Source organism: Balaenoptera borealis (assembly GCF_965194805.1).
Source record: "Balaenoptera borealis genome assembly, chromosome: 19".
Classification (NCBI taxonomy): domain Eukaryota; kingdom Metazoa; phylum Chordata; class Mammalia; order Artiodactyla; family Balaenopteridae; genus Balaenoptera; species Balaenoptera borealis.
In genome coordinates, this window is record NC_138878.1 from 50,190,527 (window position 1) to 50,207,729 (window position 17,203).

At 38.0% G+C, this 17,203-nt stretch overlaps 1 protein-coding gene across 8 annotated transcripts in view; it reads left to right on the top strand.

Moving 5' to 3' along the window:
• The window catches only part of ZNF507 (zinc finger protein 507), a 47,669-nt gene that overhangs the window by 26,018 nt on the left and 4,448 nt on the right, over positions 1-17,203 (top strand). For all 8 annotated transcript variants that reach the window (XR_014237347.1, XM_082366479.1, XM_082366476.1 and 5 more), the window contains one exon: positions 16,950-17,084. Coding sequence is in view for 7 of the 8 variants with exons in the window: in XM_082366479.1 (XP_082222605.1) it covers positions 16,950-17,084 (135 nt within the window). In the remaining variant the exon portion in view is untranslated. The remainder of the gene's footprint in view (positions 1-16,949; positions 17,085-17,203) is intronic.

Sequence of the window (17,203 nt, forward strand, 5' to 3'; positions counted from 1 at the left end):
AAGTAATATTAACCTAGTACACTGTAACTTAAAATTTAGAAACATTGAGAATTAAAGTGTTTTATTTCTTATAAGAAACTTCTCAAGAGTAGTTTGCGCAGTGCTTGCCTTCTCATTGTAGGCGTTACAGCACAGGATGAGCAGCTTTTCTGTGCGTTGGCCAGTTGTCATACTCCTTTCTAAGTATGGGTCAACTTTCAAAGACGTTTTATCCTTTGCTCTTTAAATATCATGAAACATCTCCGAGAGTTTCTGTAATACGAAATTTTTCACTGGCATAACCTCCCTGAACAACTTTCCTTATTTATGTCATTAAGTTCATCTTCATGGAGATCCTCTGGCTGCATATCCAGAGTTTCTTCAGTGGTGGCAGTGTCAGCATTCCTGTGGTCAGCTATTTGTTCTCTAACTCCATTTACATTTGAGTCTAATTTTACTTCCAGTGTTACCACTTTTCTGTTTCTTGCTCTATGTACTTCCATTTTGTTTGGCCAGTTCTCTCTTTTGGATTATCCATTTTTGTAAAATGTTACATGGGTTTATCACTGGGATATAAGGAGGCAACGTAACTACATACTTTGCTGTCAGTGAGTGACTTAATAGAAGTGAGTGACTAATCACTGACAGACTTTGAAAGAAACGACATAATTAGTCCCTGATCATAAAGCACCTTTGTTTTCATAGAGGACCAAAGACTTCCCGGTGAAGTTTGTACTCTGCAGTTACTCACAGTTAATGTACTATGACATTTGAACAGTGTTGTTAGGAGACTCATTTAACTAAGCCATAGCAACCAAAATCCATGCATATCAGAACCATACACAGCAAGGACTGCCTACATACACACAAGCACACACATAACACGCATACTTACTGCTAGGCTTATTCCTATGTATTTTTTTTTTCCCATTGCTCTTATAACTTGGATCTTTTTCTTCCTTTCCTAGCTTTCAGTATTGTTATGTGGGAAAGCTGTTGATCTATCTATACAGGATGTTAGCTTTACACACTTATTGAATTATCTTATTACTTGTAAAAGTTTTTAATTCCTGTTGGATTGCCAGGTATATAATTGTATTATCTGCAAATAATTTTCTCAACCTTTCCTTTATGATATTTGTGCCTTTTCTTTTATTACCTAATTGTACTGACTAGTAGCTCCACAACACTAAGTAATAGTGGGGATAGTGACCATCCTTATTTTGTTCTTGGGCTTAATGGGAATGATTCTGGTGTTCCCTCATTAAGCTTTATACTAGTTTTGGGGTTGAAAGAGATATATTTTTGAAGATAGATAGATAGATAGATATTTGTAGAATTATTCACCTACTGTATTTTGGTGAGAAATTTTATTGAGTGTTAACTGGGTTTAAGTGTTATCAGCCTGATCCAAGTGCCTCCTAAAATGTGGTAGGGAACACAGCTGTACCCATGAAGTATATTTGCAAAAAAAAATAGAAATGAAAAAAACTAACCCTGAATCTAATGAAACCTCTACATCAGTAGTTCTCACCAGGTGAGACATTTGGCAGTGTCTGGAGACATTATTGGTTGTCGCAACAGGGAGAGAAGGTGCTAGTAGCCAGTGATGCTGCTAAAAACATCCTACAATGCCCAGAGCAGCCCCCACAATAAAGAATTATCTAGCCCACTGTCAAGTGCTAAGGTTTAGAACCCTTTTCTAGATCTCACTACCAGTTTACAAAAAATGTGGGGAATACAGGAACATAACACTAACAGAAAGTAATCAGTACTGTTCATAATATGAGAAATTCTAGAAGGCAGATGACCTGGTTTCTTCAACATATGAATGGCATGAGGGGGATGGGGGAAAGGAAGAAGAATTATTACAGATTAAAAGAGACTTAAGATATATGCCAACCAAATGCAATATAGTACTACACCATTTTATATGAGGGACTTGAGCATCTCAGATTTTGGTATCTGTGGGAGGTCTTGGAACCAGTTCCCTGCAGATACCCAGGGACAGCTGTATAGATCTTGTTTGGAGCCTCATTCAAATAAGACATTTCTGCAAAAATCAGGGAAATTTAAGTTGGGGGAATACATGAAACAAGACTGGCAGAATGTCGATAATTATTGGAGCAGGGTGGTGGAGATACATTATTCTTTCCTACTTTAGTTTTTTGCTTAAAGATTTCCATAATAAAACGTTTTGTTAAGATGGATACTGAATTTCTTTAGATTCACTTTCAATGACAACAGTGAAAATATGACTTTTCTCTTCTGATCCTTTCAAATAGTGAATTATAATAATACTTTTCCTAATATTAAATTCTCTGTATTCCTAAAATAAGTGTCCCTTCTTCATGGTATTATTATTGTTTTAATGTACTGGAAGATTCTGTTTGCCAGCATTTTATTCAGTATATCTGCATTGATACTCATAAGTGAGATTGGTGTGTAGTTTTCTTTTTTCTGCTGCCCTTGCCAAATTTTAGTATCAGTGTTATTCTAACTTCATAGAAAGACTTTGAAAGCCTTTTTTAACTCTCTGGAACTTTTAAAGGTTCAAGCTCATTTAAATACAAAGAAGCTGGCTACTCTATTGACTTCAGCCACTGGAATGGTAGGCCTTTAGAAAAAAAAATTGGTATCTTATTTCTTTTTCTTCTTTCTCTGTTTCCTAAAAGAATGAACATATACTGGTGCAAACATCACAGCTTATGGGCTGTGTTCTGTGTTCACAATGACTTTTTTTTTTTGGCCACACCACGCGGCATGCAGGATCTTAGTTCCCTGACCAGAGATCAAACCCTGCAGTGGAAGCGTGGAGTCTTAACCAGTGGACCGCCAGGGAAGTCCCAACTGTCAACTCTTTTTAATAGGCTGTTTTTTAGAGACAATTTAGGTTCATTGCAGTATTGAGCAGAAGTACAAAGATTTCCTATAAACTCTCTGCCCCACACATCCATAGCCTCCCCCATTATCAGCATTCCCCACCAGAGTAGGCCATTTATTAGAATCGATGAGCCAATATTTACACATCATTATCATCCTAAGTCTGTAGTTTATATTAGGGTTCACTCTTGGTGCTGTACACTATATGCATTTGAACAAATTTATAATGACATGTATCCACCATTACAGTATTAGAGTATCATACAGAGTAGTTTCACTGCCCTAAAAATCCCCTGAATCCCACCTATTCATTCCCCTTCAGTGGCCCAAACCCTGGTGACCACTGATCTTTTACTGATTCCATGGATGTGTAGTGTCACACCTTCAACTTTGTCCTTCTCCTTCAATATTGTGTTGGCTATTCTGAATCTTTTGTCTATCCATATAAACTTTAGAAACGGCTTGTCAGTATCCACAAATAACTTGCTGGGATTTTTATTGGAATCATATTGAATCTATAGATCAAGTTGGGAAGAACTGACATCTTGACAATATTGAGTCTTCCTATCCATGAATATAGAATCTCTCCACATTTATAGTTCTTTGATTTATCAGGGTTTTGTAGTTTTCCTCATATAGACGTTGTATATATTTTATTAGTTTTATACCCAAGTACTTCATTTTCAGGACTGCTAATGTAAATGGTATTATGTTTTAATTTCAAATACCACTTGTTCATGGCTGGAATATAGGAAAGCAATTGACTTCTGTATATTAACCTTGTGTCCTGCAACCTTGCTATAATCGCTTATTAGTTCCAGGAGTGTTTTGGTGTATTCTTTCAGATTTTCTGCGTAGACAGTCATATCATCTGTGAACAAAAAAGTACATATATATTTAGCTAAGACTTCAGTTATGATGTTGAAAAGGAATGGTGAGGGAGGACATCTGTGCTTCGTTCCTAAACTTACCAGGAAAGCTTCTAGTTTCTTATCAAGTATGATGTTACCTATAGATTTACTGTAGATATTCTTTGTCCATTTGAGGAAATTCCCCTCTGTTCCTAGTTTGCTGAGAGTTTCTGTCATGAATGAGTGTTGGATTTTGTCAAATGCTTTTTCTGCTTCTGTTGATGTGTTTAGTATGTTTTTTCTTTACCTGTTAATGTGATGATTATGTTGATTGATTTTCAAATGTTGAACCAGCATACCTGGGATAAATTACACTTGGTTATGGTATATAATTCTTTTTATGAATTGTTGGATTCAATTTACTGATATTTCATTAAGGATTTTGCATCTATGTTCATGAAAGCTATTGGGCTATAGGTTTTTCTTTTTTTTCTTGTAATGTCTTTGTGTAGTTTTGGTATTAGAGTAATACTGGCCTCATAGAATGAGTTAGGAAGTATTGCCTCTGCTCCTATATTCTGAAAGAAATTGTAGAGAATTGGTATAATTTCTTCCTAAATGTCTGGTAGAATCCACCAGTGAACCCATCTGGACCTGGAACTTCCTGTTTTGGACCTGATTCAATTTCTTTAATAGATACAGCCCTCTTCAGATTGTCTGTTTCTTCTTGTGTGAGTTTTGGCAGATTGTGTCTTTCAAGGAATTGGTCCATTTCATGTAGGTTATCAAATTTATGGGTGCAGACTTGTTCATATTATTCCTTGATTATCCTTTTAGTGTCTGTGGGGTTTATAGTGATGTCCCCTCTTTCATTTCTGGTACTAGTAATTTTTGTCCCTCTTTTTTCTTAAGTATCCTGTTTACTTGCTGGCTTATTGATTTTATTGTTCTTTTCAAAGAACCAGATTTTGATTTTGTTGATATTCTCTGTTGATTTCCTGATTTCAATTTCATTGATTTCTGCTCTAATTTTTATTATTTCTTTTCTTCTACTGACTTTGGATTTAATTTGCTCTTTTTTTCTAGTTTACTAAGGTAGAGACTTAGATGATTGATTTTAGATCTTTCTTCTTTTCTAATACATGCATTTAATGCTACAAATTTCTCTCCAAGCACTGCTTTTGGTACATCCCACACATTTTGATAAGTTGTATTTTTATTAGTTCAAAATATTGTAAATTTTTTTGTGTGATTTCTTCCTTGACCCATGTGTTATGTATAAGTGTGTTGTTTAATCTCCAAGTATTTTGAGATTTTCCAATTATCCTTCTGTTATGGATTTCTAGTTTCATTTTGGTCTGAGAGCAGACACTGCATGATTTCTATTCTTTTAAATCTGTTAAGGTGTGTTTTGTGGCCCGGAATGTGGTCTGTCTTGGTGAATATTTCATGTGTGTTTGAGCAGAATGTGTATTCTGCTGTTGTTGAATGAAGTAGTCTGTAGATGTCTATTATATCCAGTTGATTGATGGGGGTGAGTTCAGATATGTCCTTACTGATTTTTCTGCCTGCTGGATCTGTCCATTCCTGATAGAGGGGTGTTTAATACTCTAAATACAATAGTAGTTCATTTATTTCTCCTTGCAGTTCTGTCAGTTTTTTGCCTTACATATTTTTACACTCTATTGTTAGACACATTCATGCTAAGGATCATTATGCCTTCTTGGAGAAATGACCCCTTTGTCATTATGTAATGCACCTTTTTTCCCCTGATAACTTCCCTTACTCTCAAGTCTGCTCTGTCTGAAATGAATATAGCTATTCCTGCTTTCTTTTGAAGAGTGTTAATGTGGTATATCTATGTCAATCCATTTACTTTTCATTGATACGTGTCTTTATAAAGTGGGTTTCTTATAGACAGCATATACTTGGGTCTTGTTCTTTATTCACTCTGACAATCTCCATCTTTTAATTGGTGTATTCAGACCATTGACATTTAAAATGATGATTGATATAGCTGAATTTATAGCTACCATATTTATTACTGTTTTCTATTGTTCTTTGTTCTATTTTTTTCTACTCCTTTTCTGCCTTTTGTGGTTTTCACTGAGCATGTTATATGATTCCATTTTCTCTCCGTTCTTAGCATATCAGGTATACGTCATTTTAACTTTTTATTAATGGTTTCCCTAGCATTTGGCGTATACATTTAAAGCTAATCAAAATCCACCTTCAAGTAACAATATACTGGCTTCATGGGTAGTCCAGGTACATTATAATAAAATAACCTAATTCTTCTCTTCCATCCCTTGCATCACTTCTTTCATTCGTTTCACTTATACATAAGCGTGTGTGTGTGCACATACATAATCATACATAAGCATACATAATCGGATACATTGTTGCCATTATTATTTTGAACAAACTGTTATCTCTCAGATTAATTAAAAATAGGGACTTCCCTGGTGGTCCAGTGGTTAAGACTTCGCCTTCCAATGCAGGGGGTGCGGGTTCGATCCCTGGTTGGGGAGCTAAGATCCCACATGCCTCCTGGCCAAAAAACCAAAACATAAAACAGAAGCAATATTGTAACAAGTTCAATAAAGACTTTAAAAATGGTCCACATTAAAAAAAAAAAATCTGAAAGAAATGGGAGAGAGGAGCTTCAAGATGATGGAAGAGTAAGATGGGAGATCACCTTCCTCCCCACAGATACATCAGAAATACATCTACATGTGGAACAACCCCTACAGAACACCTACTGAACACTGGCAGAAGACGTCAGACCTTCCAAAAGGCAAGAAACTCCCCGCGTACCTGGGTAGGGTAAAAGAAAAAACAGAGACAAAAGAATAGGGATGGGACCTGCACCAGTGGGAGGGAGCTGTGAAGGAGGAAAGGTTTCCACACACTAGGAATCTCCTTCGCAGGCAGAGACTGTGGGTGGCGGAGGGGGGAAGCTTTGGAGCCACGGAGGAGAGCGCAGCAACAGGGGTGCGGACGGCAAAGCAGAGAGATTCCCGCACAGAGGATTGGTGCCGGCCAGCTCTCACCAGCCCGAGAGGCTTGTCTGCTCACCCGCCGGGACGGGTCCGGGCTGGGAGCTGAGGCTCTGGCTTCAGAGGTCGGATCACAGGGAGAGGACTGGGGTTGGCTGCGTGAACACAGCCTGAAGGGGGCTAGTGCGCCACAGCTAGCCGGGAGGGAGTCCGGGAAAAGGTCTGGAGCTGCCGAAGAGGCAAGAGACTTTTTCTTGCCCCTTTGTTTCCTGGTGCGCGAGGAGAGGGGATTAAGAGCGCCGCTTAAACGATCTCCAGAGACGGGCGCGAGCCGTGGCTATCAGCGCGGACCCCAGAGATGGGCATGAGACACTAAAGCTGCCGCTGCAGCCACCAAGAAGCCGGTGTGCAAGCACAGGTCACTCTCCACACCGCCCCTCCCGGGAGCCTGTGCAGCCTGCCGCTGCCAGGGCCCCGTGATCCAGGGACAACTTCCCCGGGAGAACACATGGCGCCTCAGGCTGTTGCAACGTCAGGCTGGCCTCTGCCGCCGCAGGCTCGCCCCATATTCCGTACCCCTCCCTCCCGCCGGCCTGAGTGAGCCAGAGCCCCCAAATCAGCTGCTCCTTCAACCCCGTCCTCTCTGAGCGGGAACAGATGCCCTCAGGCGACCTACACACAGAGACGGGGCCAAATCCAAAGCTGAACCCCAGGAGCTGTGCGAACAAGGAAGAGAAAGGGAAATCTCTCCTAGCAGCCTCAGGAGCAGTGGATTAAATCTCCACAATCAACTTGATATACCCTGCATCTGTCGAATAACTGAATAGACAACGAGTCATCCCAAATTGAGGCAGTGGACTTTGGGAGCAACGATATATATTTTTTGGTCGCCTTTTTCTCTTTTTGTGAGTGTGTATGCATATGCTTCTGTGTGTGATTTTGTCTGTATAGCTTTGCTTTTACCAGTTGTCCTAGGGTTCTGTCTGTCCAGTTTTTTTGTTTGTTTGTTTTATACTTTTTAGTGCTTGTTATCATTGGTGAATTTATTTTTTGGTTTGGTTTCTCTCCTCTTTCTTTCTTTCATTTTTTTTTATTTTTAAATTTTTAATAATTTTTTATTTTAATAACTTTATTTTATTTTATTTTTTTCTTTCTTCCTTTTTTTTCTCCCTTTTATTCTGAGCCGTGTGGATGACAGGGTCTTGGTGCTTCGGCCAGGTGTCAGGGCTGTGCCTCTGAGGCAGGAGAGCCAAGATCAGGACATTGGTCCACCAGAGACCTCCCAACTCCACATGATACCAACCGGCGAAAATCTCCCAGAGATCTCCATCTCAACGCCAAGACCCAGCTCCACTCAGCGACCAGCAAGCTACAGTGCTGGACATCCTATGCCAAACAACTAGCAAGACAGGAACACAACCCCACCCATTAACAGAGAGGCTGCCTAAAATCATAATAAGGTCACAGACACCCCAAAACACACCACCAGACGCTGACCTGCCCACCAGAAAGACAAGTTCCAGCCTCATCCACCAGAACACAGGCACTAGTCCCTTCCACCAGGAAGCCTACACAACCCACTGAACCAACTTTAGCCACTGGGGGCAGACTCGAAAAACAATGGGAACTACAAACCTGCAGCCTGCGAAAAGGGGACCCCAAACACAGTAAGTTAAGCAAAATGAGAAGACAGAGAAACACACAGCAGATGAAGGAGCAAGGTAAAAACCCACCAGACCTAACAAATGAAGAGGAAATAGTCAGTCTACCTGAAAAAGAATTCAGAATAATGATAGTAAAGATGATCCAAAATCTTGGAAATAGAATGGAGAAAATACAAGAAACTTTTAACAAGGACCTAGAAGAACTAAAGACCAAACAAACAATGATGAACAGCACAATAAATGAAATTTAAAATTCTCTAGAAGGGATCAGTAGCAGAATAACTGAGGCAGAAGAATGGATAAGTGACCTGGAAGATAAAATAGTGGAAATAACTACTGCAGAGCAGAATAAAGAAAAAAGAATGAAAAGAATTGAGGACAGTCTCAGAGACCTCTGGGACAACATTAAATGCACCAACATTCGAAGAAGGGTCCCAGAAGAAGAAGAGAAGAAAGGGACTGAGAAAATATTTGAAGAGATTACAGTTGAAAACTTCCCTAATATGGGAAAGGAAATAATTAATCAAGTCCAGGAAGCACAGAGTCCCGTACAGGATAAATCCAAGGAGAAACACGCCAAGACACATATTAGTCAAACTATCAAAAATTAAACACAAGGAAAAAAATATTAAAAGCAGCAAGGGAAAAACAACAAATAACATACAAGGGAATCCCCATAAGGTTAACAGCTGATCTTTCAGCAAAAACTCTGCAAGCAAGAAGGGAGTGGCAGGACATATTTAAAGTGATGAAAGGGAAAAAACCTACAACCAAGATTACTCTACCCAGCAAGGATCTCATTCAGATTTGATGGAGAAATGAAAACCTTTACAGACAACCAAAGCTAAGAGAATTCAGCACCACCAAACCAGCTTTACAGCAAATACTAAAGGAACTTCTCTAGGCAGGAAACACAAGAGAAGGAAAAGACCTACAATAACAAACCCAAAACAATTAAGAAAATGGTAATAGGAACATACATAGTGATAATTACCTTAAATGTACATGGATTAAATGCTCCAACCAAAAGACATAGACTGGCTGAATAGATACAAAAACAAGACCCGTATATATGCTGTCTACAAGAGACTCACTTCAGACCTAGGGACACATGCAGACTGAAAGTGAGGGGATGGAAAAAGATAACTCCATGCAAATGGAAATCAAAAGAAAGCTGGAGTAGCACTTTTCCTATCAGACAAAATAGACTTTAAAACAAAGACTATTAAGAGACAAAGAAGGACACTACATAATGATCAAGGGATCAATCCAAGAAGAAGATATAACAATTGTAAACATTTATGCACCCAACATAGGAGCATCTCAATACATAAGGCAAATGATAACAGCCATAAAAGGGGAAATCGACAGTAACACAATCATAGTGGGGGACTTTAACAGCCCACTTTCACCAATGGACAGATCATCCAAAATGAAAATAAATAAGGAAACACAAGCTTTAAATGATACATTAAACAAGATGGACTTAATTGATATTTATAGGACATTCCACCCAAAAACAACAATACACTTTCTTCTCAAGTGCTCATGGAACATTCTCTCCAAGATAGATCATATCTTGGGTCACAAATCAAGCCTTGGTAAATTTAAGAAAATTGAAATCGTATCAAGTATCTTTTCTGGCCACAACGCTATGAGACTAGATATCAGTTACAGGAAAAAAATCTGTAAACAATGCAAACACATGGAGGCTAAACAATACACTATGTAATAACCAAGAGATCATTGAAGAGATCAAAGAGGAAATCAAAAACTACCTAGAAACAAATGACAATGAAAACACGACGACCCAAAACTTATGGGATGCAACAAAAGCAGTCCTAAGAGGGAAGTTTATAGCAATACAATCCTACCTTAAGAAACAAGAAACATCTCAAATAAACAACCTAACCTTTCACCTAAAGCAATTAGAGAAAGAAGAACAAAAAATCCCCAAAGTTAGCAGAAGGAAAGAAATCATAAAGATCAGATCATAAAAAATGAAAAACAAATGAAGGAAATGATAGCAATGATCAATAAAACTAAAAGCTGGTTCTTTGAGAAGATAAACAAAACTGATAAACCATTAACCAGACTCATCAAGAAAAAAAGGGAGAAGACTCAAATCAATAGAATTAGAAATGAAAAAGGAGAAGTAACAACTGACACTGCAGAAATACAAAGGCTCATGAGAGATAACTACAAGCAACTATATGCCAATAAAATGGACAACCTAGAAGAAATGCACAAATTCTTAGAAAAGCACAACCTTCCAAGACTGAACCAGGAAGAACTAGAAAATATAAACAGACCAATCACAAGCACTGTAATTGAAACTGTGATTAAAAATCTTCCAACAAACCAAAGCCCAGGACCAGATGGCTTCACAGGCAAATTCTATCAAACATTTAGAGAAGAGCTGACACCTATCCTTCTCAAACTCTTCCAAAATATAGCAATGGGAGGAACACTCCCAAACTTATTCTACGAGGCCACCATCACCCTGATGCCAAAACCAGACAAAGATGTCACAAAGAAAGAAAACTACAGGCCAATATCACTGATGAACATAGATGCAAAACTCCTCAACAAAATACTATCAAAGAGAATCCAACAGCACATTAAAAGGATCATACACCATGATCAAGTGGGGTTTACCCCAGGAATGCAAGAATTCTTCAATATACGCAAATCAATCAATGTGATACACCATATTAACAAATTGAAGAATAAAAACCATATGATCATCTCAATAGATGCAGAAAAAGCTTTTGACAAAATTCAACACCCATTTATGATAAAAACCCTCCAGAAAGTAGGCATAGAGGGAACTTACCTCAGCATAATAAAGGCCTTATATGACAAACCCACAGCCAACATCGTCCTCAATGGTGAAAAACTGAAACCATTTCCACTAAGATAAGGAACAAGACAAGGTTGCCCACTCTCACCACTATTATTCAGCATTGTTTTGCAAGTTTTAGCCACAGCAGTCAGAGAAGAAAAAGAAATAAAAGGAATCCAAATCAGAAAAGAAGTGAAGCAGTCACTGTTTGCAGATGACATGATACTATACATAGAGAATCCTAAAGATGCTACCAGAAAACTACTAGAGCTAATCAGTGAATTTGGTAAAGTAGCAGGATACAAAATTAATGCACAGAAATCTCTTGCATTCCTATACACTAATGATGAAAAATCTGAAAGTGAAATTAAGGAAACACTCCCATTTACCATTGCAACAAAAAGAATGAAATACCTAGGAATAAACCTACCTAAGGAGGGAAAAGACCTGTATGCAGAAAACTATAAGACACTGATGAAAGAAATTAAAGACGATACAGATAGGTGGAGAGGTATACCATGATCTTGGATTGGAAGAATCAACATTGTGAAAATGACTCTACTACCCAAATTAATCTACAGATTCAATGCAGTCCCTATCAAACTACCACTGGCATTATTCACAGAACTAGAGCAAAAAAATTCACAATTTGTATGGAAACACAAAAGACCCTGAATAGCCAAAGCAATCTTGAGAAAGAGAAACGGAGCTGGAGGAATCAGGCTCCCTGACTTCAGACTATACTACAAAGCTACAGTAATCAAGACAGTATGGTACTGGCACCAAAACAGAAATATAGGTCAATGGAACAGGATAGAAAGCCCAGAGATAAACCCACGCACATATGGTCACCTTATCTTTGATAAAGGAGGCAAGAATATACAATGGAGAAAAGATAGCCTCTTCAATAAGTGGTGCTGGGAAAAATGGACAGCTACATGTAAAAGAATGAAATTAGAACACTCCCTAACACCATACACAAAAATAAACTCAAAATGGATTAAAGACCTAAATGTAAGGCCAGACACTATATAACTCTTAGAGGAAAACATAGGCAGAACACTGTATGGCATAAGTCACAGCAAGATCCTTTTTGACCCCCCTCCTAGAGTAATGGAAGTAAAAACAAAAATAAACAAATGGGACCTAATGAAACTTAAAAGCTTTTGCACAGCAAAGGAAACTATAAACAAAACAAAAAGACAGCCCTCAGAATGGGAGAAAATATTTGCAAATGAAGCAACTGACAAAGGATTAATCTCCAAAATTTACAAGCAGCTCATGCAGCTCAACATCAAAAAAACAAACAACCCAATCAAAAACTGGACAGAAGACCTAAATAGACATTTCTCCAAAGAAGATATACACATTGCCAGCAAACACATGAAAGAATGTTCAACATCACTAATCATCAGAGAAATGCAAATCAAAACTACAGTGAGGTATCACCTCACACCAGTCAGAATGGCCATCTTCAAAAAATCTACAAACTATAAATGCTAGAGAGGGTGTGGAGAAAAAGGAACCCTCTTGCTCTGTTGGTGGGAATGTAAATTGATACAGCCACTATGGAGAACAGTATGGAGGTTCCTTAAAAAACTAAAAATAGAACTACCATACGACCCAGCAATCCCACTACTGGACATATACCCTGAGAAAACCATAATTCAGAAAGAGTCATGTACCACAATGTTCATTGCAGCACTATTTACAATAGCCAGGACATGGAAGCAACCTAAGTGTCCATTGACAGATGAATGGATAAAGAAGATGTGGCACATATATACAGTGGAATATTACTCAGTCATAAAAAGAAACGAAATTGCGTTATTTGTAGTGAGGTGGATGGACCTAGAGTCTGTCATACAAAGTGAAGTCAGAAAGGGAAAAACAAATACCTAACTAACTAACACATATACATGGAATCTTAAAAAAATAAATAAATAATGGTCATGAAGAACCTAGTGGCAAGACGGGAATAAAGACACAGACCTACTAGAGAATGGACTTGAGGACACGGGGAGGGGGAAGGGTAAGCTGGGACAAAGTAAGAGAGTGGCATGGACATATATACACTACCAAATGTAAAACAGATAGCTAGTGGGAAGCAGCCACATAGCACAGGGAGATCAGCTTGGTGCTTTGTGAACACCTAGAGGGGTGGGATAGGGAGGGTGGGAGGGATGGAGATGCAAGAGGGAGGAGATATGGGGATATATGTATATGTATAGCTGATTCACTTTGTTATAAAGCAGAAACTAACACACCATTGTAAAGCAATTATACTCCAATAAAGATGTTAAAAAAATAAAAACTTAATAAATAAATATAAATAAAAGCTTTTATTTTATCCTTCTTATACCTTATCTGATGTTTTTCCTTTCTTTGTGTGGATCCAAGTTTTTTTTTTTAATTAATTAATTAATTTGTTTATTTATTTATTTTTGGCTGCGTTGGGTCTTCATTGCTGCGTGTGGACCTTCTCTAGTTTTGCCAGCGGGGGCCGCTCTTCGTTGCAGTATGTGGGCTTCTCATTGCAGTGGCTTCTCTGTTGCCGAGCATGGGCTGGAGGTGCGTGGGCTTCAGTAGTTGTGGCTCACGGGCTTAGTTGCTCTGTGGCATGTGGGATCTTCCTGGACCAGAGATCAAACCCGTGTCCCCTGCATTGGCAGGCGGATTCTTAACCACTGCGCCACCAAGGAAGTCCCCAAGTTTCTTGATCTATAACATTTACCTTCTTTCTAAAGAACTTCTTTAACATTTCTTACAAGACAGATCTACTAGCAACAAATTTCTTCAATTTTTGTTTGTCTGAGAAGGTCTTATTTCTGCTCATTTTTTTTTTAATTTTTATTTATTTATTTATTTATTTGGTTACACCAGGTGTTGGTTGCAGCACATGGGCTCCTTAGTTGCAGCATGTGGACTCTTAATTGTGTCCTGCATGTGGAATCTAGTCATTATTGTTTAAAGTATTTCTTCTGTTCCTTTCTCTCTTCTTCTAGTATTCCCATTACACATAGATTACACCTTTTGTAATTGTCCCTTTTGTGGTTGTATATTCTGTTCTGTTTTTTCCAGTCCTTTTTTTTTGTTTGCTTTCTAGTTTTGGAGGTTTCTATCTATTGAGATATCCTCAAGCTTAGAGATTCTTTCCTTAGATGTATCCAGTCCACTAATAGGCCCCATCATAGCCACTCTTCATTTCTCTTATGTATTTTTTATCACTTTTTGGTTCTGATCTCTTTGATTTCTTTTTGGTTCTTTCTTAGAATTTCCATCTCTCTGCTTTCATTGCTCATCTGTTTTCCCAGGCTGTGTATTTTATTCATTGGAGCTCTTAGGATATTAATCGTAATTGTTTTAAATCACCAGTCTGATGATTCCATCATCCTGCTATATCTGACTCTTGTTTCTTTGCTTGCTCTGTCTCTTCAACTTTGGTTTTTGCCTTTTAGTATGTCTTGTAATTTTTTCTTGATAGTCAGGCATGATGTACTGGGTAAAAGGCACTGCTGTAGATAGGCCTTTAGAAATGTGGTTGTTAAAAGTGGGGGGAGGGGAAATGTTCTGTAGTCCATAACTAGGTCAGTTTTTTAGTAAGCCTTTGTGTCTGGGCTGTGAACTGTACTTGCAGTCCCCTCCCTCCCCAACCCTTGGTGGACAAGATAGCTGGAGTGGGCTGGAGTTGGGTATTTCCTTCCCTCCGGTCAGATATGCTCTGATAAAACTCCAGTAGGTTAGGCTCTGGTTAAATAATTTCTCCTGAGAATAGACCTTGCTAAGAACAGAATGTTCTGGGACTTCCGTGACGTCCAGCAGTTAAGACTCCATGCTTCCACTGCAGGGGGCACAGGTTTGATCTCTGGTGGGGGAACTAAGATCCCACATGCTGCGTGGTGTGCCCCCCACCCCCACCAAAACAAGCAAACAAACAAAAGAACAGAATGCTCTGGCATATCCCAAAGTGGTTCTTTTACTCATCTGCTGACTGTCTTGTTGTGAAGAAGAGTTCAGGTAACTTACCTGATTTTTGTTAAGTTTGTAATTAAGTATTTAATAAAAATGTCTTTTTAAAAGTATGTTTTCAGTTTCCTAAAAAGATAAACATAATTCTGCTCTTAGGTATTTACCCAAATGATGAAAACTTATATTCACACGAAAACCACACATAAATGTTTAATAGAAGCTTTATTCATAATTGCCAAAACTTAGAAGCAACTAGATGTCCTTCGGTAGAGAAATGGATAAACAAACTGGTACATTCATACAGTGGAATATTATTTAGTGATAGGAGGGGGAAAAAGGAGCTCTCAAGCCATGAAAAGACATGGAGGAACTTTAAATGCAAATGGAAAAGGGAAAGAAACCAGTCTGAAAAGGCTATATACTGTATGATTCCAACTATTATGTGACTTTCTAGAAAAGGCAAAACTATGGAGACAGTAAAAGAATCAGTGATTCCAAGGGATTGGGGGAAGGGAGAGATGAATAGGTGGAGCACAGAGGATATTTAGGGTTGGGAAATTATTCAGCATGATATTATAATGATAGATTCATGGCATAATGCATTTATTAAAATACATAGAACTATACAACACAGTGAGCCCTAATGTAAACTGTAGACTCTAGTTAATGTTAATGTATCAATATTGTTTCATCAGATGTAACAAATATTCCACACTGATGCAAGATGTTAATAATAGGAGGAACTGTATGCAGGGGAGAGAGTGGGTAAACCTTAAACGTGCTGTAAAAAACAGTCTGTTAATTTTTTTTTTTTTAATTTTTTTTCCCTTGGTTTTTTCTTTTTTTTTTTTTAATAGTAATCTTTTATTTATTTTTATATTTATTTTTGGCTGTGTTGGGTCTTCGTTTCTGTGCAAGGGCTTTCTCTAGTTGCGGCAAGCGGGGGCCACTCTTCATCGCGGTGCGCGGGCCTCTCACTATCACGGCCTCTCTTGTTGCGGAGCACAGGCTCCAGACGCACAGGCTCAGTAGTTGTGGCTCACAGGCCCAGTTGCTCCGCGGCATGTGGGATCTCCCCAGACCTGGGCTCGAACCCGTGTCCCCTGCATTGGCAGGCGGATTCTCAACCACTGCGCCACCAGGGAAGCCCAGTCTGTTAATTTTTTTTTAACTACTTCATTCAGTTCAGACTTTACAAAGTATACCCAATTATGTGAAACAATTATTATTTTGAATAGAAACTTTAAGATTATTAATTATCTGTTTTACTTATGAAATCTAAATTGTTGAAGCATTTCAGGACTACTTACATTTTCTGTGAATCTGTAAGTTAGCACAGAGTTCATGTTGAAAATTATTTAATTCTTTTCTGCTTTTTTAAGAAATAGAGTGGTATAGAGTATTGATTTTGTGTATTTGTGTATGTGGGTGTGGTTAAATAATATAGAGCAAAGATTTTTCTTATTACTAAATTAGAAATCTTTCCAAATACTGTAATAGCTAAAGTAATTTGGGATGTTTGTCCTGATTCTTATAAATTCTTTATAATGTAAAATACTTTGTTTCATTGATTCTGAGATATCCACCCTAGGACATTTTAGCCTCTGAAATCAATATCTCTTATAATCAGTGGCATCTTAGATTCAGTGAAATGTGATGTCTAATAAGTCTTCAGGAGAATAAATTTAATAATTGTTACAGAATCATTGTAATTACTAAAAATGATATGGAATCGTCTGATTTACTTCATATCTTTCAGATGCTCTTTGTGTGGGTATGTATGCAGCCATCCTCCTTCTTTGAAGTCTCATATGTGGAAGCATGCCAGTGACCAAAATTATAACTATGAACAAGTAAACAAGGCTATTAATGATGCAATTTCACAAAGTGGCAGGTATTTGGTCTTACTGTTATATATAAATAGGTTATTATTTATAATTATATATGCATTATATATAAAGTTAGGATTAAATCTGCTAGTCTACATTATAAGCAACTCAAGGTTTGATGTGT